Genomic DNA, 26,886 nt, shown 5'->3' on the forward strand with positions numbered 1-26,886 from the left:
TAATGACAGTGATGTTTCCTTTCTTTCTGTTTTTTGTAAATAGTTTAGATGAATTAAAATAGGTTTCTATAAAACTGATATGTTTCATTTGTAAAGATATGATAGAAAGCATAAGGGGTATCGAGAAATCCAGAGAAGAGGGAAGAGGAAAACTGTATGCATGAACTCTTCAGGGGTGTGTGAGTAAAGAGTCATTTTGTCTTTTACTCCAATTGCTAATCATCCCTTGAGCTATTTTTCAGCAATGCTCTGTTCAGCTGCTCAGTTTCTATTATCCTTGCTAGCCATGCTGCTTTTTTGTTGTGTTTTGTTGTTTTTAAATAATTTTCACAAATTATTGGAAAAATTGATGCGTGAAGAAAATTGCAACATCTTACAGTGGTCTGAATGGATTATCTCTTTACAAAACAGTCTTAGGATGTGAATGTCTACTGTCCTCAGTGTCTTTTTGCATGTAGAATTGTTCTAACGATCTTTAATTTCCTTCCTCCATTGTGGTTCTGGAAGTACTGTGTTGTTATGTTAGTGTTGGTGGTGTTAGCCATTTCCCTAGTAATAGATACTTAGTCTTGTAATATATGGTTGTTCAAGGAAGCAAAATCTTTATCTTTTTCAGTTTGGATCTGTGGTACCAGTTAGCAATGATATTGAAGATGCCTCCAAGCTCTCTGTGGTACTTGTCAGTGGAATTGCAGAATAAGTTTCTCTTAAGACTGTTCTCCAGATTTATGAAAGTAATCACTAACTGAAAAAGTGTGATCAATATGAGCATGCTGAATGTTGACAGGACTCTGCTGCTTTTAAAGATCCTGTTATGTCACCGTGAATTCTAGACTACATTTCTGCTTTTAGTGATATATCCTTCTGACACTTTGGCTACCTTTATCCAGGCAAACTGACCACAACTCAATGATATGGAATATAAATGTCTACACTTGAAGTAAGTTACTTAGGTTACAGAAATATAAATACCACAGTTCTGTTTTCACTCCTATTCACCTGTACTGGTACTGGAACTGAGAAAGAAATCAAATCTCTTCCTCCTCTGTCTTTTTTAGTTTAGGGATGGCCAGAGGCATGCTAAAGTTATAAGGGTTGTTACAGGCATTGTCACCCAAAGAAATATGATGGTGTCTACCATTCATATGGGTTCAGTATAATTGTGAAGTCATATCTTAAAATAAAGAAATAAATTTCAATTTATATGAAGGTTACTCTTCTTTCTAAATATCATACTTACAGAGGTATAGTAATGAAGAGGAAATGGGCATCAGCAAAATGGTGCTGGGGGGATCACTTTATCTAGCTACCATTTTTATTTTTAAAAGAACGTCACACAAAATAGAGAGCATAAGAATGTAGCTGATAATGACTTACAGGGTGAGTTAAAGTTAAAGCTACAAGTAAAGAGAATTTAACCATCACTTTCCTGAAATGGATTTTGCTTTTGCAGGCTATTTAGAAATATTTTTTTAATTTGTGTTTCTTAGTACTTGAATCAAACTAAATTTGTAAATCCATACATCTGACACTGTCCAACATCCACATTTCCCTTCTTGCCGTGTATTTGAATACTGAAAGAGTGTAGTTAAAATTAGTTGTGACATGAGTTGAGACAATACATCAGTTGCTTTTATATTCTTCTGGAAACATTTTATTGGCATTTAAATCACCAGTTGCAAAGAAATAAGGGAACGATAATTTCAGTAAACAAAAATGAGAAGGCTGAAAACCCTTATATTTAAAAAAATATTGTCAATAACTTGAGTTTGAACCTTACAGAAGTATTTTATGAGCTGCTGAACAATATGGATGATGACTTCAAAAATGACTAGGTTATCTGGCATGGAGATAATTATAGTAGACATGCAGTGAGGTCTCACTTTATGCATTGTCAATAATTCTATTTGTCTACAGAAAGTTCCAGTAGGTATGAGGAGAGATGAATCAAATATGAGATTTTTCTTTTCTCCTCCCACTTTCCCCAGCCAATAGCATAAACTGAACTTCTATTTATTGGGTCACTGCTTTAAACACAGGTTAGTCCTGCTTTTTAGGCCACATGAGGTAATACCTGAGCAAGTACACCAGCATGTTTAGGAAAAAAAACAAAACAAAACCAAAAAAACAAAAAAAGGAAAAACAACAGTAAATTCTGCCTCCAAATCTAACTGTCTAGAGAAATTCAGACATAGAAAGCTACTATTAATTATATACTGGATTATATTCATGCTTCATGTCCTCTGGAATGTAGTGGAGAGAATTTTGACATTAGAACTTTGGGAAGGTGAAATATTGCGAAGAATGTATTTTGTCTTCAAGAATAAGAGCATTGCTTGTTATCTATGCATCTTAAAGTTGTTGAGGCCTACTATTTGCCCTGTTTTCAGTCACGGATATAGGAAAGGAGAATGAATTTTCATTTCAGCGAATTTGTTGCAATCCAAGATACAAAAAAGAGAAAGCACATGAAAAAAAACACATGACAAGACTGTCTTGACAGTCTTCCATCAACTCCGTCATTTACTTAATTGTGAAGACCCAGTTTGATGTAGAATCTGGAATGATCAAACCGTTTCCATATATTCTCCACTTTGTTTTTTCCTTCCTGAAATTGGGTCTTCCTGCTCTCACCTTTAGTCATTATTGGCGGTTTTTGGAATAAAGATATTTTCAGGATGCTTTTCTGCCTTATCACAGAATGGGCTGTGATTGCTTTTGTCAGCCTATCATGTGCAATTCATTCCAGCTTATTCTCTAACATCAGGGGTCCTTGCATTTCCACTATTCCACCTTCTGATATATGTCCTCAGCCAAACTTCATCTCTTTTTAGAACAAGCATTTAATATTTATTACCCTTGGCATAAACATGTGCATGGACTAAGTGCTGGTAGATTTTTAACTTGGTTGTCTAAGGGAAGACAAAAGGAAAGGAAGATAAACACAGAAGTTAGTGGAAGGAAGATATTGAGGTGTGAGAAATATATATACATGAAGGTATTTTGGGATAGGGTGTAGAGGGTCATATTTTTAAAATCCATTTATAATGGATTATACATCTGTTCCAGAGGTGGCCAATGCTAGTTTGTAAAAAACCAAGCCTTACAATTTCTACTAGCTGTGGGTCAACTTATCTTCCCGAGGGGAATCTTAGTATTTGTTTAAGATGGTCTCTTTTTTACAGATGGGCAGAAGCAAATAGAACTCTACTAAAATGATTATCTGCAAAAATAGCTTTATCCTTCTGCTTAGTTTTCTGCAAGCTGTTATGGTAATTTACTAGTGGAATCTTTCATTTCCTTATCATATTGCCTAAATCCTTTAATTTGCAGTGTCTTCCATGAGAGGCAAAAGATCACTCTCAGGCACCCAAAAAATTTACTTCAGTTGAGGTATATGAGTATTTCATGACAGGCTATTGCTAGCAATCTATATGCAAATGCTGAGTATCAATCCTAGGTGCGTACTTACTAGAAAAATACCTGCTTTGCTGTACCACATTATTTCCTGTAGGATGAAGTAAGATCAAATGTTATTATTTTCTTTGCCCTTACTATAAATACTTCATACAGTGTTTTAAAAGTCCTTGGTCTACCAACTAAATCCCAGCATGAGTATTAAATACATATTTCTTTATCTAAGTGGTAAGAATGGGACTGTTTTTGTGATAATGATTTTTGTCTGCTTTTGCATATTTTTCTCTGAGGAAATTTTAGATCTCTCTCATGTTGTTTAATGAGCTGGCTGGTCAAGCATCTGATGCCCCGGTGGGAACTTTCAAAGTCACTGAACACATTTTTACTTAAATCTAGCTGACATTTCTGTCTGTTTGATTTAATGTATGATTTCCATAGTTAGATTACCAATCAGATGGAGCATAGTACAGTTATTCCTCTGTGTTATAAACAAGCACGCATCCAGCAGAAAAGTGGCCTTTTTTGCTGTTGGTCTACATGAAAAGACCATTTTCAGATTTTGCTTGAATTTGGGAACACTTTAAAGTCAGATTTACTTGAGAATAAAATGTACCTATAATGAAAACTCTGAGTGCAGATTTAGTCGGTGGTATTTCATTCTTAGCCCATTCCAGACACAGTGCTTCTCTCTCTTGTAGTCTGGTGTTAACTACACTATCATACAGAATTATATAGTGATCCCATAGTATCTACAGGAGTGTAATTGCTCACAGTTTTATTCTAGAATGCACATTTTCAGATGTTGCCTTATGCAAACTTTCCATATAGTGTTCTGAATTCTATATGGTCTGACAAAGTTAAATGCTTTCAAAGGCTTAAAATAAATTTTAATTTAGAGATATCCATATTCTTTGTATTTAATTTCATTCTCTTCAAAGATCTTAAAATGTTTGCCACGTGCGTACCTCATCTCTTGCTGTGAAGTATGCCAATATAAATGGTAAGGGTTTTGAACAATTGTTAATAAATTTGTTTAGTGAAAATCAGAAGTTAAACAATTTTTGTGTCTCACAGAAGACTAAACATTTCTCTTACTTTTGCTCAGTATCTCTCTTCATCCTGACAGTACAAAAAGGAGCACAAGCAAATGCCAAAATGGTGGTGCATCCATTAGCTTTCTTTGGGGGGTCATTGCTTGCACACCTAAATTTCTTGGAGATTCCTCTTCTGTGCCTTTGTGTGACTTTGTTAGGCAGCAAATAATCTGATAAATGAGTTGAAAAGGGAGCATTCTACAGATGAGTGTTTAGGCTGTCCACAAGATCACCCAAAACATTGTTTTGTGTAGGTGCTCCCCACATCCTGGACTAAACTAGTTATTGAGGGAGTGCATGTCTGCAGTCATGTTATTTCCATGAAGTTTTTGACTTTAGTATGTTGAAGTTAGCCTAATATGAAAAAAAAAAACCTTAAAATTAGGTTTACATGGATCTATTTATTGGATCCATTTTTCAGAAAGATTAAACATGCTGAATCTTCAACAATTATTTCCTCATATACACCTTGAAAGAAGCAAAACTGTTTTCACAAAGCACTTTGCAGGCTCTTTTCTGCACTTCATCACTGGCACAGAGCCAGTGCTCTGAGCTCTAGCCTGGTTTTCTTTAGCTGCCAATGTTCTCTTGTGTAGGAAGTTAGCCCAAAATAGTATGCCTTCTTACTGCCTCCTCTCAGGGCACTTTAACAATTTCTGAAAGGTCAGTAGAAACCAGTATCAATTAAAGAAGCTCTGTGTGTGCTCTAATGTCTGTGCATACTGGTGGTGGAAAGCAAGGCTCCTTTAACTTCAAATTCTGCTGGCTTTCCCATGGAGCTGGATCTGTAGGTGCACAATAATTTGCTGATGTCTCATGGGTCACCACTATGCTGGCCCAGTTGGGTCAGCTTCAAGTGATGTCCTGGTCCATTTACTCCGGCGGGAGTAGTAGTGCATATGCATGTGTAACTAGTCTGGGATAACTTGACCATGCCTTCAGAATTAGCGACTCCCAGTTATTTGGTCTGCTCACGAGCATATTCTCCCACAACTGTTCTGCGTGGTCTATAAATCAATCAGAAGATCCTAATTGTAGATAATAAATATGTTTATGAGAAGGATCTAGAAAAAGATTGTGTCAGTTTCTGAGTTTTTCTTTCTGTTTTAGAGGGAACAGAGTTTCACTGAGAAGTTTAGTGACAGCATGGCATCATTTAGACAGAGTAATCATTCTGAAGAAAGATTAATGGTAATTAAAGTGGCATTGGAGAACTTCAGCAAATGACAGCAGCCACCAAGCTGGCTGTACTGCTATTTTTGGAAAACTGACTTCATTGCATTCAGCGTGACTCATTTATTAAGTTAAAATCAATAACTCAGCTTCTTATGGCAGTCACTGAACGTGGAACAGTGCATTAAAAGCATGTTCATATCTTTGGTCAGCATTGAGATTATAAAAGCTGAACAGAATTGGTTCCATGCAGGTTCATAAGTGTCTTTACAGAAGCCTGTTGTAGTTATGCAGTGACAGTGTAATGCATCCACTTGCATGTACATAGACAAAGGAGCAGAGGGGCAAACCAGCCCAAAGTTCAACTTGGAACTATAATGGAAAATAAGTTTGTGACAGTTATAACATTATAGCCAGAATAAATTATCCTTACTAACAGTTATGTTTTATTTTTCAGTAAACTTTGTTGTCCTGAATTCTCTTCTGAAAGGTATATTGGGTCTGAATGTTATATTTGGGCTGTGGTTCATTGTTTCTTGCCTCCATTTGAGCACAGTTCCTCCTGGTTTTTAACTTTTCTGAACTTGGATGGAATTCAAATCTTCACTCTTCAGTGATACTATGTCTTAATTTGTGAAATAGTAAAGCCTCCATTTGTTCCAGTGCAACTGTATTGACCTTCAGTGTATTTCCTATATTTTCCTAATTTCTGAGGTTGCTCTTGCAACTCTTATTAGAAAGTTCTTTTAAATCCTTTTTGTGAACTTCCTCCTACAGTCTGTGCATTACATTTCATCCTGAGATGCATATTTTTTTCCCATGAAGTTTCAGTAAAAATGACAAAAATGTTGATTTTGTGCTTTCACAAACAGTTATGTGACATTTCTCATTTCCTAACAATTTTTATGGAATTTCTGTCTAATCTTTTTGGATTCTCCTCTCAGAGACCTCTGCTAGTTTTGCCCAGTATGAGGTGTGGTTCTTTGCTTTTCTTGTGTCATTTCTAATGACTATGTCTAGGAATGATTTCACTTCTCTTCTGCAAAGGGATTAGGGAATTGGAGTGTCTGTGTTACTTGCACAGAGTGTGCTACAAACCTGATGAGTTAGACATGAATATAAATAGTGGGAATTTTCAGAGATTATCTTCTGAATACACACACAAATAAACTATAGCTAACTAGTGTTTGAAATAATTTCCCTGTCACACAAAGTTTGGAAGAGAAAGTTTAGAGCATGAAGTCTCTACAGATGACTTTTTTCAGCTTAACGAAAGTAACTGGCTGCGTATTTGGCTTTGCTCTTCGATGTATATTCAATCTGAGAGAAAGTGCCATTTGTGCTCTAGGATGCTGGCTGTTATATTGTTCAGCTCGAGAAAAATGTAACGATAAAAGCAGACTGTGTGAAAGATGAAGAGTGAATCTGCATGAAAAATGGATCCCTGTTAAACTGAATTCTGGGACTTCTAACATGTGCTTTGCTTTGTTATATTCTGGTGTACAAAATGTACTGTTGCAAATGTGTACTCATGCTAGCAGATCCTTTGCTTTTCTGATTGCAGTGTAATTGCTTCTTGAAATACTACAGTCAAAAGAAGTTAATGTAAAATGTTTTAATAGTCTGTGAACAAAATCAATCTGCAAGAGATTGCTCTCAAGAAAATGAAAAAAAAAAAAAAAAAAGATTGCCAGACACTTTTGTGTATCATTCATTCTTTAGGTACCTTATATAGCTGAAATCTCCTGACTGACCGCTGTCCTTTAACGTGTTAGTGTTTGAGTTGAGGATTTGCAAAATAATATGCGAACTTCAGGACAGGGTGCAAATAATAATGATGCTTAAATGTAATTAAGGGAAATCTTTGAAATCTGGTATTTTCATTAGGTTGGATGTGCTGATTAATGCATTGAATTTCAAATCTGTATTTGTTAACTGAATCCTGCTGATGTGTGCGTTACCTTTAAACTTTTGTGAAACTCAGCCAAATTTAGTACAGAAAGTCAAATGTCTTTATTATGTTCCTCTGTATTACCAAATTTCCATGGCAGTACTGGATCTCTCTTCCAGTAATTATAAATGAAGGGAAATCATATGTTCTGAAATGAAAAAAGGATGATAAACTCCAAAGCACTTATAGAATTGTATATTTCTCTGCCTATTGTCCTTTTTTTCAGTTTCAAATTTCGTATTATTTATTTATGTAGCCTGGATTTCCAAGCTGAAGATGTCATTGTAAGATTGAAAAGGTATTTAGATGGGGAGAGTTGGAGCTAAAGGTGCAAGACTATTTAAATAATATCATAACTTTTGATGCATTTTTCATTTTCAAAACTACATCATGGTAATATTTACATTTTGAATAGAATTGCATTTTGCTATTTTATGTGGAAGGCAAATATCCAATTCACTAATGTACAGCAACTACTTTAAAATGTACTACCATTTGGATCAATACTTGACAAGTTTTAAAGAATGGTAAATTGTCAGTGCAAACTTTGCAGAAATATTCGCAGAAAATGATGCTCATTAATGGTTTAAGCAAACTAGATCAGTTTCCTGAGTCAATTATTACTACAATTCAGGTTTTTTTGGTTTTTTTTGTTTTTTTTCTGATGTTATGCCAAGGGTAACCAGTAAGGGTTTTTCTACTGGTGGAGTTCTGGCAGCTTAGGCTCTGTCTTTTCCTTCTGCTAGGGGACACAAAGATGTGTAAGTTAATATTTGGGTACTTTAGACAGGAATGGATCAGAAACAGTTAAAAAAAACATGTTCTTACAGGCCACATGCCAGTAGCAATGGAACTGGTCAAGTGCAACTCATGTTCTGAGCTATTCTTTGTTGTGCTGTTAAAGGAAGCCTTTTTCATGGCGTTTAAAGCAATTTTTTTTTACAGCTGTCCCTGGCAATGACCTTTGAACAAAGGTCAGATGCAGTTAAGAGTAAAACTTCACATTTGTGCTTGCAGAAGCAAAAAAAAATGATCTCGTTTCTCTCCAATGTTCAGCTGCATTGGGGATGAGCAGCAGAGGAAGTTGCAGAGGACATAGGAAAGACTACATTGTCTGACTGTCCCTGATAAATTTGAATGCTGTAGTGTCTGGATCCTGTCTCTGTCTTTGTAATCCTAGCTGATAGTATTTTGAGCCATGATGGACTTCAGAACTGATTTTTCCTATGTAGTCTACTTCTGTCTGAAGCCCTCCAACGGTTCATTTCTGGGAGTGACTGTAGAGATATGGATAGGCTAGATTTACAGGGAAAATCTTATTGTATTTTCTCTGTTACTCTTTGTTTCCCTTTTTAAGTTGAGTAAGCAATGTGTGTAAGAATTTCAAGATGGAATATAAGGAAACACATGTATGTAGAAGTGCTGACAATTGTAAGGAAAACTTTCATAACGTCAGGATAGACATGTAAATACACATTTGATAGCTCTCTACTGCTTTACAATAAACATTTTCTTATGTGATTTCCATTTTTGTAGGACCCAGAAAATGACTAGTGTTGCTGTGCAGAGCCAGCAGGAAGGTCATTAATGCTGTTATATTTTTAGGTCTGAAATGTCACTATCAATGATGCTGCTTCATAAAATAAAAGAAGCCATGTTTGCGTGTCTCTGGGGAAAATACAGTAGTAACCATAAAATATTAACCACCATGTATACTACATGATTCTTATTCTTTTTTAGTGTATGGATGATTTTTTACTATAAGTATTTGCAGGACAGACAAAAATGCTACCTTTTATCATAGCTTTTCAGAAAATCAAATGTGAAACAAAAAAAAACCCTGTTTTTCTATATCAGTACTAACCATTTTCTGTTAGTAATCATCATACAAAGCTGTGGAAACTGGCAGATTTTTGTGGTTTGTACAATTAGAAGATTTCAGTGTCTAGGATTGCATTTGTATATGCATAAGGTACACTAGCAGTTTAGTAAAATACTGAGCACAAAGCATGTCACGTCTAAAATATTCTAACTATTCCATACAACATAGAAAATAAATATGATGACTGATGTCAGTTAAAGTACATTATAACATCCTGGCAATGGTAGTTCTTCTTGGTTGATCTGCTTCTTACCTTGGAGTTTAGTGAAGGACATCTTGTATCTAAATGCTTATTTTAATAACTTGAAGGAAAAAGGTGGGGGGTTGATTTGGCTCTTTTTTCTTTCCTTTTTTTTCTTTTTCATTTCTTTTTTTTTCCTGTTGTTTCAGGGTTGAATAGATAGGTGAAATTTTTTGTGTTTTGGAGTGAGTCATGACACTGGTAACATGTTGTGCTTTGTGTTGCTGATTCTGAGAATATTTTCTTCTCTCGATTGCAGGTTGGGTGGGACTATATCTGCATACAAGATAGTGCCAGATGAAATAGAAGAAATCAAGGTACAGTATTACTGCCTTTCAACACTAAATTATTTTGCTTGGAGAATTACAGAAGTGTTGCATTAGAAAGACAAATTATTTCTTGCTTTCAAATGCCCAAAGAATATATAGACTCTATTTACTATCCTGTTTGACAAAATCCGAAGACAGAAAACAAGAATGATCATAAACATTGCTTACCTGCATTGATTGCTTATCTGAAAAAAAACCAAAACAAACGTAACCTAAAAAATGTAAATAAAATTGAATACTTGTTCTTTCCAGACATTTATTGTCCCTCTTTTAATTGATAAAATATATTTTCAGTAAGTATTAATCTTGATATTTCTTTATACATCTAAACCATTAAAAATTGTACATTTAAATCTTTAAATTGTTTAGTAGCAGATAACTGTTAATAATAGTTTCCTTCCACTTTACTAACAAATGAATATATTTACACTGCTGGAACATTTTATCATCCACTCAATTTTAATCTAGTGTCACTGAATTAAATAAAAATTAAAAAAAAATGAAATAAGTGATGTCTATAGTAAAATACTTAGATCCATATGTAGGCATCTAAAATAGAAGTTTCTTTATTTTTAGAAGTGTATCTTACCCTCATCTTAAGTGGGCTTTAGCAGGCTCGATGCGAAAATTTTGTGTAATTCAGTGCATCTGTGTTTAGGTACCTGAAGACAGGTCCAGGACTTTTGTGAACATTAACATAACAATAAATAAATGAATAAATAAATATTTAGCATTCTGTTGCTTCTGAAATCAAAACCATGACCAATTCTTTGGATATTATTTGTGCATTAATGAGGATAGAATGAAATCTTTGGTACTCTGAATCATCAAAAGCTCTTTGATTTAGAAGGATGACAGTGATGAATTTACACTCAATGCAATGGAGTTTACATTTAATGCAATGCTCATTATTACAGAATTCATTTTAACTGAGTCCACTTTAGCAATTTGTGTCAGTTCTTAAATGGAGTGCTATGTGGAAATCTGGCCTAAATCTGTTAACATGGTTTCTGTAACTGGTGCTTTATTCCTTTCAGTTGGCTCTCAGTTATTCTGACCTATTGCTTGTTCATTATTATTCCATTGTGCTTGTTGTATATTTGTTTTCAGCTGTGCAAAGAGATTCAGTATTGTAAAATACAGTAAATGGAAGTGGTTGCATAATTGTTTTATCTGGAAATGATTTCACAGTGTGTAAAGTTGTGAGGATTTATTCTTACTCAGTTATCATCAAACCCAATATAAGGGGATGCAGTGCATTTGCTTCAAAATCAAAGCCATCACTCCGTGATCAAAGTCAATGTGTATTTCCCACCTTCAAGATCCATGGACTCCCGCATTCTAAATTACTAAGAGGAACATGACCTATGAGTTTAGATCTGACATTTAGAGTTGGTCAGTAGAAGAGAAGAAGGAAGGTCTACAAAACTTACTGAAATTGACTGATATTTTCCTGGTACTCAGAGAATGGTACCAAAACTATAAAAATAAAAATGAGAAAAATCTTAAACCACAGACTTTGTCCTTTTATATGTATTTTTTAAAAAGGACAATAGATTTGGAATTCTTATGTTAAAGGTAGTATTTCTGGCTTCATTATGCAAACTGAGTTCAGTTAATGAAGAAAAATGGCGTGCTAGGAAATAAGAAATATATATTTTTGGGAACTTACTGAATTAGGTATGCTTATTAGTCAAAGTTTGTGTTTTCTCCAGTTGTCTGCTAAGGAATGAGGTCTGTTCTGATTTTTCATTTTGTTCTCACTTAGCTGGTGTTTAAATGCCTGAAACTGTAGAAAACAGCAAAGGGGTTAAGAACCTTTATCGCTGATTTCTGTTAAACCAGCATGTAAGTGTGAAGGGAAGATTGTATTGTTCTAAATCAAACCTGACTGGAAAAAAAACACCTGCATTACTTGTTCGTGGTAGCTGTCTTGTCTTGTTCAGGTAATTTTTTTAGTTGTGACAGAAGTCAGCCATCCCATCATACCTTCTGTGATTGAACTTCTCAGGGTGTGATACAGTAGATGTTATTCATATAAAAAAAGGCATGGCTGGAAGATGCTGTGACATTGTAGCAGTGAGTATAATAGATAAATCTATACTGAGATGGAAGAGTTTGTATGCATATTTTGAATGACAACTGCCAAACAGGGAGACTGACCATCCTTGCAGGGGAGTCTTAACTTCAGAAAAGTTCTACAAGCAAATTAGAGTGGAAAAAGGAGAAGTAATAAAAGACAAAGCAAGTGAGATTATTGGAATTTTACATTTAGAAATGATATCATCTTCTTCCATGCACAGTAGTTCAGTTATTTTGTCTCAGAACTATCCCTCCCCTGTTTAAACATTAAATATTACGAGTTTTAATTTGGTAGAATATGCAAGAAGAATAGCTCTGTTTTTATTATATGATTTATGTTGACAGGTTGCTGAATTAAATTCAAGGAGTTTGAATAATCATGTTTTCTGATCTCACAAAACAAACTGCTTGCTTAAGCGACAAAGGAGCATACTTTATTAGGCAGAGAGCAGTAATTAACATGACAAATAAGTAAGAAGTAGTTTTGACAGCATTTCCATATATTCTAGAAAAGGTGGTAGATTAACCTCTTTAACAGCTCAAAATAGCTTATGAGGAAAACGAGTACAGATTTACTGATTTCATGATTTCATTGATGCATGTAATTACTTCTTAGGGAGGGTACTGTTGTAAAAAGAGATTGTGTGTCTCTCTGAGTTTGGGAAAAGAAAAACTCTGTAAGCCTTAGTATACCTGTCAGTTAAAATGTGTCCAGAGAAGTTAAAAAAAAAAAAAAGTTTCTAATTGTATTAGTAATTTCAAAACTAACCTGTATAATGAATGTGCCTCTCTGTGTGTGTGTATATATATATATATATATATATACATATATATATACACACATATATATGAGCTTACTTGTCCACATCACAATACTCAGTAAATTTTAGCATGTTTACAAGGTTTCCATTCTAGTCTGTTCAGAATATATTTATTCTTACATTTGAGTCTTTATAAATGATTTTACTATGTGTATATTTGTAATGTGAGATCATATATTGTTTATGAATATAGAATATTATCTGTATATGTGTGCGCGTATTTCTGTGAAGGAGTATTTGGTCAGTGTTGGGTAAAATCAAGCTGTGCTTCATAGTTACCAATGTTATGTAATGACTTGGATACGTATAGACATATGAATTAGGAGTATTTATGACAGAAGAGGTAGTATTGCCCTAGCCACCCTCATGCATCTCTATCAGGTTTGGGAAGAATTGAGTGGAACTAATCGCCATCGCAGTTTCTTAGGATCTGTATCAGTCTGGAACTGAGCACGATGCAACTTAGGTTGCCTGTTTTTGTGTCACAGATGCTTATGTTCACAAAGTGAGGGAACTCAACAGGTGATCATAAAAAGATAACCATCACAGGCTTCCCCCCCCTCAGAACTCTTCTGCAAGATAGAAATGTCTTCTGTAACAGGATCTTCAGGAACAGTGCTTCAATCAGAGAACCTATCAAAGCAGGAAAATGAGTGGATGCATACCTGTCAATTTTTCATTCCTGTCATTTATCTTAGTTAAATCAGTAATTTTAAGTGCTTGCTGGTTTTAGAATGCTGCAGGAATTGATGAAGACATAAACGTAAGAATTACATCATATTTCTGAAAAATGTAATTGTTTTGACTTTCTCCAGGCATATGTTTTCAGTGAAATTACTCATCCTGTAAAAAATGTTCTTTACAAACTTGGAAAAAGGGAGTGTTTTTGTTTTGTATCTGGACATAGTTTCGCGTATGCAAATGGTAGTGTCTTTTGATTTATAGTAGCATGACAGATGCTTTTTTTTTAGTTGTGTTATTTGATCATTACAAAGTAAATATATGATGTTGTGAAGGATAGTTCTTCTAGAGCAAAGCTTTGTGAATGAAAATGCTTAAAAATATTTGATTTGGTTGCAAAATATTTGATTTGCAAGTCAATACCAGAGACAAATATAAGTGCTTCCCCATATATTTTTCATGTAGGATTGCATGTATATTTCTGTCTTCTCAACACCATAAATGAATTTGACAGCTAGTGTCGAAAAGTAAAACATGCTGGCATTGGATTTCATTCTTGTAGCACTTGAGCTCTGAGACAGATATTCCAGTGTAAAGAACGAGATAAGATTGTTACTTCTTCTGGAGGTAAACATTGAATAATCTCTTTTTAAAAATGCTTTTTAGTATTGGTTGTAAATTTAGACATAAAGTTTCTATGGACAAAGATTGGATTTTTTTTAAGACCATTTGTCCACCCTTTCTCACAGAGATATGCTTTATACTCATCAAAGAACACCTGTAATTTTTCTGTAGATGATTTTCAAATGAAAGCATATATGCACAATGTCTTAAGGGCTACATTCAAAGCCTTTTTCCCAGAGTAATGATAGAATACTTCTTTTTTTCCTAAGAAGCATGTTTCCTTAATAGTGTAATGTGAAAAGTTCAATTCTTAAAGGCCAGTTACTTTAGATGACCAATGAATGCATGAGGTTTTAACTTGAACTTTCCCACGTGATCTTACTAATGAACTTATGAAGAAAGCAGTTTCAGTGTTAATGCAAACTGCATTTCAGAGTAAGGATGGGCTTTAATTAATAAAATAGTTATTTGAAATTATTACAAACAAAATCAGTCTATCCAGAGGCGTTCTGTGAGTTCTTCTGCTTTGTAGACCTTGTGGCATCATAGCTACGTAATATTGTATGCTAGAATCTTTTATGCTGATAGGAGTAGCTGATTAAACCTATGTAACCCCTGTGTGCAGTCCAGATACACTGGCCATGAGACCTCGAAGCATTTTTATGTTTATTGATGTGTGGAAAGAATAAGTAGCAATTTGTCAGCAAGTTTCTTTTTGTTGTCCTATGTTACACTGGGTGCTGGCTTAGAATCTGGACTTTCAATGCCAGGCTTGGCTGGACTAGTGGGACTAATGTCCAGGCACACTCTTACTCCAGTGAAATATGAGTGTTTCCCTAGAGTACCTCTTCTATTGCAGCAGAGTAGTGTTTTTTCTTGTTTTCCATTTACAAAACTAGCAGTTACTGTGGATGTCACCTTTAATTCTTTTTTTTTTCTACCAGATTGTTTCTTCTGCTCTGGTAGGTTTGGGACTTACTGCTCAAAGAAGGACATGATTGTTTTCCATGTCCAGCTATTTCTACCTCAACTTTTTGTATAGAAAGTGCTGAGGGAGCACTTAAGGGCTTTTAATTTGTTTCTTTAATCTTCTGTGGAATGTGGATATTCATGCCTTTCATAACCTCTAAACTAAAAAATCATGTGTACAAAAAGAATGTAAAAGCAGAGATGACCGAGGTCTGTGTAACACTAAGAAAAAATGTTTCAGCTCTGACCTTGTGTATGTTCCTGATATTTGGTGGGATTTCTTTTAGGTTCATGGAGTTGCTGTCAGTACTACTATTACCGACTTATTCCATTTTTCCCCTCTGCCTGAGAGAGTTGCTTGATGTAAACATTACTTGATGTAATGAAGAAAGTTAAGTATCCATTCCTTTTGGCATCTAGTGCTGAAGAGGACAGTCAACTCTTTTTTTGTGTTATTTGGAAGAGATAGCAGATATTTAGGGATGGCTCAAATTTCTTTACCTCTCTTAATGATTGAACTCTGATCACTATTGTGACTAAAGTGCGTACCTAGCACTCTTCTGCTTTTCTGGCAATGTCTCCTAGTGCCTAGTGCTCGGAATTATGGTATGCTAAGTATACTAACTTCCTACATGAAGATAGGGATTACCACTTGTTTTCCTGCTGTCCTCATTTTGCATTTCAGAGGCTATCCTTGGATCCCTCATGTCTCCAGACATGAAGTTGAAATGCCACATCATTGTTTTAGCAATATTATCATTTACTTTCCAAAGCAAGCAAGCAAAACAGGTCTTTAGTTCTGTAAAGAGATAAGCATCTTTAGGATGAAAAAGAAAAAATAGCTGAAACTTAATCTACTAGATAAACCAGGGTAGTAATGATATTTCGAGCCTTCCTGGTTAGTCAAAACTTAATGCATTCTCAGTCCTGTTGCCCTTAAGAGAAGAGATTAATGCTCCTCAGATGGTTCATTACTATACTTCTGTTTGCCAATTAAAACTTTCTTAGAAACAAACATTAGAAATGAGAAACAAACAAAAGAGGTGATAATCTTGTTCACAAGTATCTTCTTGATTTTCAGCAAGCTTAAATTAAAAAAGAAATCTTTGCTTTTCTGTGACCATAGTAACCAATTTTCTCTGAATTTCCTCCTGACTTTCAGTTTTTGCCACGTACATGTCTCTCTATCAGACACCACCTGAAATCTAGTTAGGTTTTGAGGCATTTTCTTGTTTTATTTGAAGTATTTTTTTGTTCCTTTCTTAAGATCCAGCATAGTGGGCATTTCTTTATGCTTCCATTCTCTCTGGAAATGCCAGTTCTTAAGAAGGGGCTTACTTAACCTGAATGAGATGAGAAAACATGGATTAGCTTCATTACTTCATTTACTTGCTTTTGGCAAGCAAAACAGTCTTATATAAAAGCCCTTGTCATTTTTCATGTTGCCTATTTCATTAAGTTTTGTTTCATTATAGTTGCCCTGTAAGAATGTATTCTGGTAACTCTGTTTTAGAGATCTGTCAAAGAAATCTAACACTGTCCTGTCACAGCTGGTTATATTACAATTGGTTACAAGTTTGAACAAGTCTAAGGGAGACATAAGGTGTGATCTTTTTAGTGTGGTAAATAATTTTCTCTTTTGGGGATTGACAAGAGATGAGTGTTGGTAGAATGTATGTGTATGTGTGTGTTCATTTATATATATATAAATATATGAAGAAAAAGACATTAGTTGTTTATTAAAAGGAACTTTCATGTTCTATAGCTGTTTACAGGTGGTCTCATAATGGTCTCGTAGTGAATTATGGAAGTTATTAGATGTGGAGAAATTGTGTGTAATTAAGTACATTGAAATATTCAATGACTGAATGATAAAACATCTAATGTAATTTTGCAGAATTCAATGTTGTGATGTGTATAGGATGTGTGAAAAATCCTAAATTTGCATTTAAAACAGCAGATGCTGGTTTGACTATTGTGATCAAAGAATGAGGTCTAAGAATCGTGTTTCAGTGTTCAGGAGCAATTGGAAAAGATTTACTAGGAGAGGAACAGAGGTCAGAACATAAGGTCTTATCTGTGAGCCTCTTTTGTCCCACCATATACAATGGTGCATGAAGGTCTGATCCTTCAGTTGCAACAATGGCACAGTAGAGCTGAAATGGTTTAGCATCAAGTTAAAGTGTGATCTAATTTATAGCACTACATGCATATGAAGAATGAATAAAGACAGTGATACTGATACGTTAACAAATGGCACAAGAAGTTGCATTCAGCAATGCTCTTTTCTAGATTTATTGCAAATTTTAAATAAGCTCTCTTGCTTGATTTATGCAAATTATAAGACTGAAAACAAATATTCAAGCTTTGACTATGTATTCCATTGGATGAAAATTTACTTATTTTAAGGCAATAATAACAGAAAGGTTTTTTCAACAATTGCTGAAGTTGAAACCATATTTCATCATAACACAGCAGTCATTTCTTCTTTAGAAACTGATTCTGTTGATTGTGTTTTTCTAAAAAAAAAGGGAAGGGAAGGGAGGGGAAGGGAAGGGAAGGGAAAGATTTATAGCTGTTTGACTGCAGAAAATTGAGCTGAAACAGCAGAGTTTATTTTGCTTTCATAGAATGCTTGGAAAAATATGTTAGGAAGACACTAATGATGACGTGCCTCCCTGTAATACGCAAACCAGTAATCTATATTAAGACAGTGATACTTAATATTTGAATATGTTTACACCTAATTAAACATCTCTGATGACCAAATTTTTGTGATACTCTAATCCTATTTGACATTATTTACCCTATCACATGACTATTCTACTGTTTAAAACAGAGGAGTAAAAAATTAAACTTGCTTTTTGAAAATTTCATAAAGGAATTGGGTAAAATTGACTCTAGTATAAACCAGATACAGTGAACCATTTGGCTAGAGGCATTTTGTTTGCTCAGATGCTTTAATTGTCAGGTGCAAAAGATGTATCTAGATGATATTTGATACAGATGAAGCTATATTTGAGAACATACATAAAATGGAAAGTTTTAAATGAATTCTTTAACTATGCTATATAAGTGTCTTATCTCAACTCTGACAGTACAATGGAGTTGTAAAGCTGGCTTTATATGAAGTGATTTCTTATAGCCAAACAAAATCATAGCAAAAAATGTGAAGATATAGTTTAAAATGCTTTTCTTAGCCCTAGCCATCAAATCCCTACTGCCAAGAACTGAACATTTAACTTGGGCCATGTCTATGTTATCATTTCCTGCAAATGGATGCAACTCTATCTATGTAGTTAAGCATTTGCTGCTGGGAAGTCAGCATTTATATTGGATACTCTTCAGTATGTTTCATTTGAAACAACTCTTAGAGTGATTGTGTGAACTGAATGTCTTTTAGCAGCTGGAGTGGATTACATGTGCTGCTGACATTCATCTAACAAATAAGTTTAGTCTGAAAGGATTCCAATTCATATATTTAGAATCTACTTTGCGATATGAACCAAAGTCTGGGAAGCAGGCAGCTGTCAAAAGTATTCAGATGTTTTGAACTATCAGGCTGTAGTAGACATGTCCTCAGCCTCCAGAACATACATTCTCATTCTATAGTATGTTAAAATTGCAGATAATTAGAGATTTGTAATACAGAGCCGTCATTACCAGTGTACTGCCATTGCCTAAGCTACATATTTAAGTGTGCCCAGCCATGCTGGCAGGCTGTCTCAAACAAAATGACAGTCTAGACCAGTGATCTCCAAACTTTTTTGATGGACACCCCTAGCAGTATGTGACATTTGTGAACGTGCACCCCTAGTACATGGATATTTATTTATCTGCAAATTATGAGAACTTTAGTAGGAGATGTATATATTTTATTCCTTCATGCCAGTGGATCATCTTGTATACCGCCCAGAGTGTGTGCAGCCTAGTTTGGATACCACCAGACTAGCTGTTGAAATATTCATTTACTGGTTCAGGAAGCATCACAACAGTGAAAAATGAAAATAGCCATAGTTCTTTTTAGCTGGTTTTAGATTACTCAGTACTAATTGCTCCACAGATGTTAGGATTCTTAAGAGACATTTTGGATTCTCCCCCACTTTAGTTTTACGTATGTCTGGTGTTTCAAGACATTATTAGTTATTATACTGCCATTCTGGTCATCAGTTTCTGAAAATCACCCAGCATTCAATATTTCATGAGAAGTGTTTACAAAATTACAGAAAAGAAAAAAAAACAACCAAACAAAAAAGCCATGGAGGCGTTACTTGGACACATTAGTACCTATTTTACTGAATATTCTCTTGACAGTAATGGATTGAAAGGATCCAGGTAAAATTTGCAGGCTGGAAGGAATATAATCAGCTCCAATAATGAAAACATATAGGAGAAAAAAAAACCACCCAACTTTCTCAAGAACATCCCACATTTCTTTTGTGAGATAAAAAGCCTTACTGTGTTAGTAAATGTTGATAACCACAATATTTTATCCCATTGTCCAGTTTATGTTAATCTGTGGCATGATTTCTCTTCTTGGCTTTTACTTCCGGGAGCTATGAAGTGATGACACGAGTGCAGGGAGCAGGTATTGTCAGAACTGAATGGGTCCATCTTGAGTGCAGGCATCAGGTGCCTAAGGAAATGAGATCAGACTGGTCAGTTATCTCAGAGAATTATGGTTGTAACAAAAGCCAGTTATTTTTGCCATCACCTGTGGAGACAGTGTTCATTATATATTTGATTAGATGATAATGGCATTATATATTTTTGCAACAAGATTAAGTAGTTTGCTAACATAATATTCTCATATTAGAATGTGTTTGATGTAGCTTGCTGTGGCTAAAGTCTGAATATTTGCTTTCTTGGAATATCTTTGATCTCCATGTGGAAGTGTTTCCCAGTATGTGCTTGTCTAGGCAAGAAACATGATTATGCTTCAAGTTAGACACTCATAGAAAGTTAAAACAGAATGTTTATCTTTTTCACTATTTTTGTCCTTGAGCTTTTCATACATTATTTTTCTGAATACCTCTGTGATAAAATAGCTAGCATTTTGATTTTATTTCCTGTGACTGTGTTTCTGTACTTCTGAATTATCAGTAGGATTTTCAGAAATGATGTGACTTCACTGTCCTTAGTGTATAAAGAAGAGAGTACCAAAGTCAGCAGAGTTCAGTAAAGGTGCAGTGCTTGCCAAGTTTTACCTTTTAAAATACTTCCACTTAAAAAATATGCAAGGATTTCTAGGATTGTTCTGTCAGAAATGTTTGCATTCAATTTCAGATGCCTCATCATTGTGACAAACTTAGGTGGAGTGTTAAGATTACAGAGGTAACATATATTTGCTTGTGACATTTCTGCAAAGACTGCCATTTCTGTTTTCTCTTGTTATTTATCATCTGCTTTGCTATTGTTGTTACATTCTGTCAAAATAGACTTGCATTTAAAAATTATAAATATTTTAACAGTTTAAATGTCTTGCTTCATTAGTATTATGATATAGACCACTCTACGAAATGCAAATGTTCTGCTCCCCTGTAGAAATTTGTACTGCTCAGTATTGTCATTTGGAAGGGTTCTTCTGCATTCTTACCAGGAATGTGGTCATGTTAGTTGAATCTCATTTCAAAAAAGTTAGGATTATCAAATATGTATCTGTCTTGAAAAAGAAGCTATGTGTCTGAAGATATAACAGCTTGAAATCAAGATGTTTTAAAATGGTCCTTTTTTGACAAAAACAATTCTTTATGTATTTGGGGTAAGGAATGTCTTCTGTTCATTAATAAAAATTTATAAGTTATAATGGTATATAGAAAAAGACACTGTCTAAAAATAAAGCTGAGTGTCATTTGGGACACTGAAGCTAATGCTTTAGGTTTACCGAGTACCTTCAGGCTGTAAAAGACAACAGACATTTGTCCTCGGGCTGATTTGAAGGAAAGATGCTTAAGTTTAAAATGAGAACTGAAGAGAACTGCTTTGCATACAAAAGCTCAACATGTCTCTAAATTTTGGGCAGAACTATGAATACTTCTGTAGATGACAAAACCAAAGGGATAACAGTGTTTCAGAAATGAATAAGTATCTACTGTATGTCTAGTTAAAGGTTTTATATTCATGATGTCCTCACTGTGTTGGTTCCTGAGAGAGCAAAGATAATGGGATGTGTTGAAACCTTCTTTGCAAACAGGACTGGAAAGTACTCAGGACAAGCACAAAGTCTGAACATGCAGCCAATAACTGATGTACAGGCATGATGTGTTAATCATAGTGGCACATTTCCCTACTTTTGCCATTTGACCTTAAATAAAAATTCAGAGATATACCTCTTATTTTTAAGTACCCAAGCATTTTTATGATGCAATCTCATATTTAACATCTTTTTTAAAAGTAACTTGTATTTTAGTATGCTGTCTGTGTGTGAATATGTTCAGAATATTTTGTATCTTAATTTTTTTTAACAATGTTAGTACCATAAACTTTCACATATAATCCTCCATCTGGAGAAGTAGTATATTAGCAAAGACATAGTCTTGACAACACCAAAAATTGACCTAATTATGTTGCAGTTCTTTTGAAAGGATGGCAGTCTTATATCCAAATGGAAAAATAAAGGGGAAAAACAAGGCTTTTCCTCTTAGAATAAACAGTTAACATCAGACTAGTGTTTGTTAAAAATATTTTTAAAGTCACCCTTTTTGCTATATCTCTACCAATGAAAAGAAATTGGGGCACGTTAGACCATGTATACTGCCATCTAAGGATGGCTAAATAGTAGAAAAATCTGAAAGAAATATTTCTAACTGTCCTTATAACTATGAATTTTGAGCATGTTTGAAACATGGAACAAATGAATGATCAATTATCTTCAACTTTTATCCCTTTTTGTTGTCTTAATATACTAAGAGTATGTTCTGTCATCAACGAGTACAACCTAATTCATCAAAGTTAACAGATTGGATTCTTGCTTTTCTCACACTGCATGCATAATATATTTTGCTTAAGTCACTTCACCTTATGGGTTTCAAAATCAGGAATAAGATGCACTCCCTCAAACATTACTTGTCAGGGAGTTTAATATAATCAACAATTCTTTGATTCAATGTTTCTAGGAAATTCCCTGACAAAATACCCTGTCAGGGTAGGAAGTTCATTTTATAGACAGTGTAGATCATTGCTTACCAAAGCAAATACAAAGTAAAAGCAGCAAAATTAGTTTAAATTGAAACTGCAGTATTAGCAATCTTTCTACTGTCCCTTTTAGGAAAGGTTAAATTAAAACCGTTCTCCAGATTGGTGCTGATTCTCTTTAACAAAAGTTTCCACGAGAATCTATTTACCTCTCTCCTTTGTCTATGATAATCAATAGGGAACTGAAAGTTACATCCAAAGTCTGCAAAAGAACTGAACATTTTCTTATCAAAGCTAAGATAGACAGTGAAATCAGTCCAGTGAACAGATTACTGATGGAAAATGCACAAAAGCGTCATTCTAAAAAAGGATTGTAAAGGGCTGAAGTCTGCTTAATGTTAGCCTGCAATTGTCTCTCAAGCAGAATAGTATCATTTTGCCAGTACTGTAATTGTGGGTGGCCAGATGGTAACTTGCTAGTTACAACTTTCAATCCAGTATATTTAAAAGAAATGGCAATCTGCTTTTCAGTGCCTCCCTTATGATTTTTATATTTTTTTCTATAGATGTTCAAAGCTACAATATATTAAACTCAAACTTCCCAAGACCCAAGTAATGGGATAGAGAAGCAGGTGTTTTATTAGTAAACTTATTTGTGTAGAGAATAATGCGCTGCTAATTTCAATGAAATATCTTTGCTGTAGCCAATGCTCCTGTGATAACATAGAAGTATTTTGAAATGAGGGTGACAGACCAAAAATGTATAGAATGTTTTTGGAGTTAGAAGTGAAAGCTGTAACAGTACCTAGAGAATTAATGGATTGCTGAATGATCTCTGACATTTGTGAGATAATATCTACAGTGGCTTGGAAACTGGCTCCATATTTTAGATTTGCTCAGTACTAGTGATTACAGCTGCAAACTAAAAGTCCTGAATGGAGAAAGTATCAAATACTGCACCTAGATTCACAGGTGTAAGTGTAAAGGCTCTTGAAATAACATTCCTTTGGAATTCTGAGTTTTCTGCTAGACTTGGTCCTGAATCACACATTTGTAACTCTTAGGGAAAGAACCTCTATCTTTTTTAATGTGTTCTAATACAAGAGATATTGCTAGGCCTGTAGAGATTACTCTTTGAGGACAGAAGGAACTGAATAGTTGCAGGAAAGATGCAAGAACTTTTGCTATAGAATCAGAAGTGGCCAGCACTGAAATAACAAAAGGTTTCAAGGTGTCTGGTGTCTGCACAGATAACTGTTTGGTGAATTACTGTCTCCTTGATTTATGGTGGCCTCTGGGTCAGGATCACTGCAATATTAGAAAGATTATAAATGGAAGACTGGTCCTTTATTTTCCAGAGGGCATTGCCCAGTTCCTGCTCACAGATTCAATTTCTGGCATGCTTTCCTTCATACACTAATTCCACCTACTCTGTTACTGAAAATACAATCTGGATGACTCTTCTGACTGTGTAGGCTCTTCCTCTTCAGTCTCAGCAGTAAAGTGGCAGTTGTCTCTGCAAGAGAAAGTAGTAGTCCAGAGATAGCATGCACTGCATGCATCATAATCCTCAAAGTAGATTGTGTGGGAGATGATACAACTCCCTTTCAAAGGGGCAGTATGATATTTTTACTTACTATTGAGATGATGCCTTTATTCTAAACTGCATTGAACAGATGACTGCAATGTGACTGTGACATGTCCAGAAAGGGAAATTTTGCAATTAAAAAAAAAATAACAAAAATTACGTACATAAACATTTTCATGGTAGAGACCATATGTTAAAGTGGTATGTGTATAGTGCAGGTGGCTCACAGTGAAAACAGCTCAAGTTTCTTATTCCACTTTTTTTGAAATATATAAATAACTCAGTATTTTAAAGGTTACTGTTTGTGTCTTCTTGCATCTTTAAAATAACGAACATGCACTTCCTAGTCCAGAGGGTTTTCCATGGTTTCGCAGCTCTAGAAATGACTCATGCTTTAGCAGGGAGGGCTCTGTTCCTGTGAAACAGCAGACATTTCATATGCATAAGCTCCACTTACTGTCCGATACAAGTGCATAGATAACAATGGGAATGCATTTCTTCAGCTGGAACCTGCTGTACCTCCAACTGCACTCCCTAAACATTTCTATAATTACTGAGTCTCCTTGCTTACCCGTTTGGAAAGCTAATGAAAAAAAAGACAAAGAGCATTAATGTGTTCTCTCTCCATTCTTTTCTGAGAGAAACAGGAGGAGGGAGGCATGACATACCATTTATGAATGTGTAGTGAGTAATTGCAGCATCTGTACGTTGTCATGCTTAAAAGAATTACATCATCTAGATAGTTATGAAGGTTTTATAAAAACATCAGATAAAGTAAGTAAAAGAAATATGAAATTACTTTGTAAAATGTTTCTTCAATACGTCTCTCAAAACCATTACTTATAGTGGGAAATGTCTGCTAAGATTAGCACAATAGAAGTCATTTGAGGTTTAGAACTTAAATGTAAAAAAAAACATTTCATAAAAAGGATACTTCAGGGTTTGGTTTTTCATGTGCTAAGGAGTTAGACTTCATAAATCATTAATTCTTCTTGAAGCAGACCCTGTAAGGGCTTCACTTGTCTTTTAGTATTCCCTCAGTACTGCAGCTTTTGGTTCTGGCAGAGCTCTTGCTTTTGCAACTGGAGCATATGGTACAAATATACTCAGTGCCAGGCCATTTAATTAATTAAGCAGTAATTCATTCAAGATTAATTGTTAAGAATACCTGTAAATATGAAATTCTTAGTGCAGGTGTTTCTTATTATGAAATTAGTAGTGCTTGTTTCAAAAGTCAATCATGAAACTGATATTTTTGGTTAGAACTGGCATGTTTGAATTTTGGGACTGTAAAGCATTTCTGAATATAACAAGACTTTCTCTGCAGGAGTCAAAAGACTCAGTATGATCACTGCAACTATCTGTGAAGATTGCTCTTCCTGTAACAGAAAGTGTTCTATATTTGTCTCACTCTGATAGTACTGATTAGTATTTCTTTTATGATTCTTAAATTTCAGCTAGTGAAGTTTGGCATCTGTCTACCAAAATGAGAAATGGCTTGCAGTTCAAGTTAGAATTGTCCTTTCCAGTTCTCTGCATGTATTGATTTGAACTGTGTTCATGTCTTCCTTAACTTCTATGCTCTTGCTAACTTTATGAGACTAGATTAATCTTGATTGATTCCTTGAAGCAATTGCTCTACGAAATTTCTTTTTATTTCTTTTGCAGCAACCCTGCCAGGTTGGGTAGATGTCTTACAAAGTTATCTCCACCTTGACCAAGTCACAAAGATATATATTTTTATATATTTCATATTTTAATATATTCTGTGTATTCACGTATACATAATTCTTGTTATCTAACGAAGTGTTGGCGTATCATCTACCTGTATGACACTAAATTATTTCCAATAAGTTAGGACCTTAGAAACAATGGAAATTACAGTTCAAGTAATTGTACAAAGCTACTGTAGATTGCTTGACATTCTGCTTATTATTTTGCCTGAGCGATTTCCCATACCCATAAAGACATGTTTGAACAACCTTAGAATCCTGGCAGATTTTAGCTTCATTTATACCAGCTGCAGAAGCAGTTGGAAGATGATTTTGAAATCTCTGTAGGATTTTGAATGCTTTTTTAACCACCTGACTCCAAGTAATTCTGTTGTTAATATGAATCAAGAAGAAATGAACATCTTTTAAAAATGTTCCAAAAGAAAAATGACCAGAAAGTTTCAGATCTTAAGGGAAAAAAATATATAATTCTAATGTGAGTTGTTCTGCATTGATTTTCTCCTGAGTGCAATAATCAACTGATATCTTTGATAGCAGTGGGACCAGCTAAGGCTGAGACACTTTTGCAAGCTGCAATGGAAGTACAAGATAGCTCATCACATTCCAAAGTAATAGTTTTCACCTAGAATCGTGTGTAATAGCTATAATCCTTTCAGTTTAGAAGAGAGATTTTGCATACCCTAAATCCTGAAAAGGTCTTCCCTTGGAGAGAATGGCCTTTTTGTTCAGAAATAAATGCCAAAATACCATCTCACTACTTCATAGACTTTGGATGCTAATACTATGGAGTTCAGGAATAAGCAATATCCTAATCAGCAAAGAAGCCTATTACTAGTTCAATCTGTTAATCTTCTTTTATTCACTGTTAGTAAAAAGCATTTCACAGAAAAATAATTTTTCTGTAATGATCACGGTTAGTTATTTTTCATTACCTTCAGCAGCAGTCATCAAGTTGTTTGCTCTAAGAACCATTGATGAATCTCAACTGATTTTTATCCTTTCCATGTTCCTTTTAAGAATCATTTTCATGATATCCAAGATTACTTCTAATCAACAGGTAACAGAAAAGTGCAGACAGTCTGATGAGTTCCAGATTACTTTAGTCCTCTCTCCTCTTACATACTCCTTTCTCTTCCTTGTTGATGTCTCCCTACTGCAGTAATTTAT

The 26,886-nt window shown here is 34.7% G+C and overlaps 1 protein-coding gene across 9 annotated transcripts in view; it reads left to right on the forward strand.

The window, feature by feature from the left end:
- The window catches only part of GPHN (gephyrin), a 254,833-nt gene that overhangs the window by 94,265 nt on the left and 133,682 nt on the right, over positions 1 to 26,886 (forward strand). For all 9 annotated transcript variants that reach the window (XM_065754106.1, XM_065754037.1, XM_065754055.1 and 6 more), the window contains exon 3: positions 10,018 to 10,075. In XM_065754106.1, the coding sequence (XP_065610178.1) occupies positions 10,018 to 10,075 (58 nt within the window). The remainder of the gene's footprint in view (positions 1 to 10,017; positions 10,076 to 26,886) is intronic.

Source organism: Cyrtonyx montezumae, unplaced genomic scaffold, assembly GCF_038088225.1.
Source record: "Cyrtonyx montezumae isolate F1298 unplaced genomic scaffold, pur_monq_1.0 scaffold_10, whole genome shotgun sequence".
Classification (NCBI taxonomy): domain Eukaryota; kingdom Metazoa; phylum Chordata; class Aves; order Galliformes; family Odontophoridae; genus Cyrtonyx; species Cyrtonyx montezumae.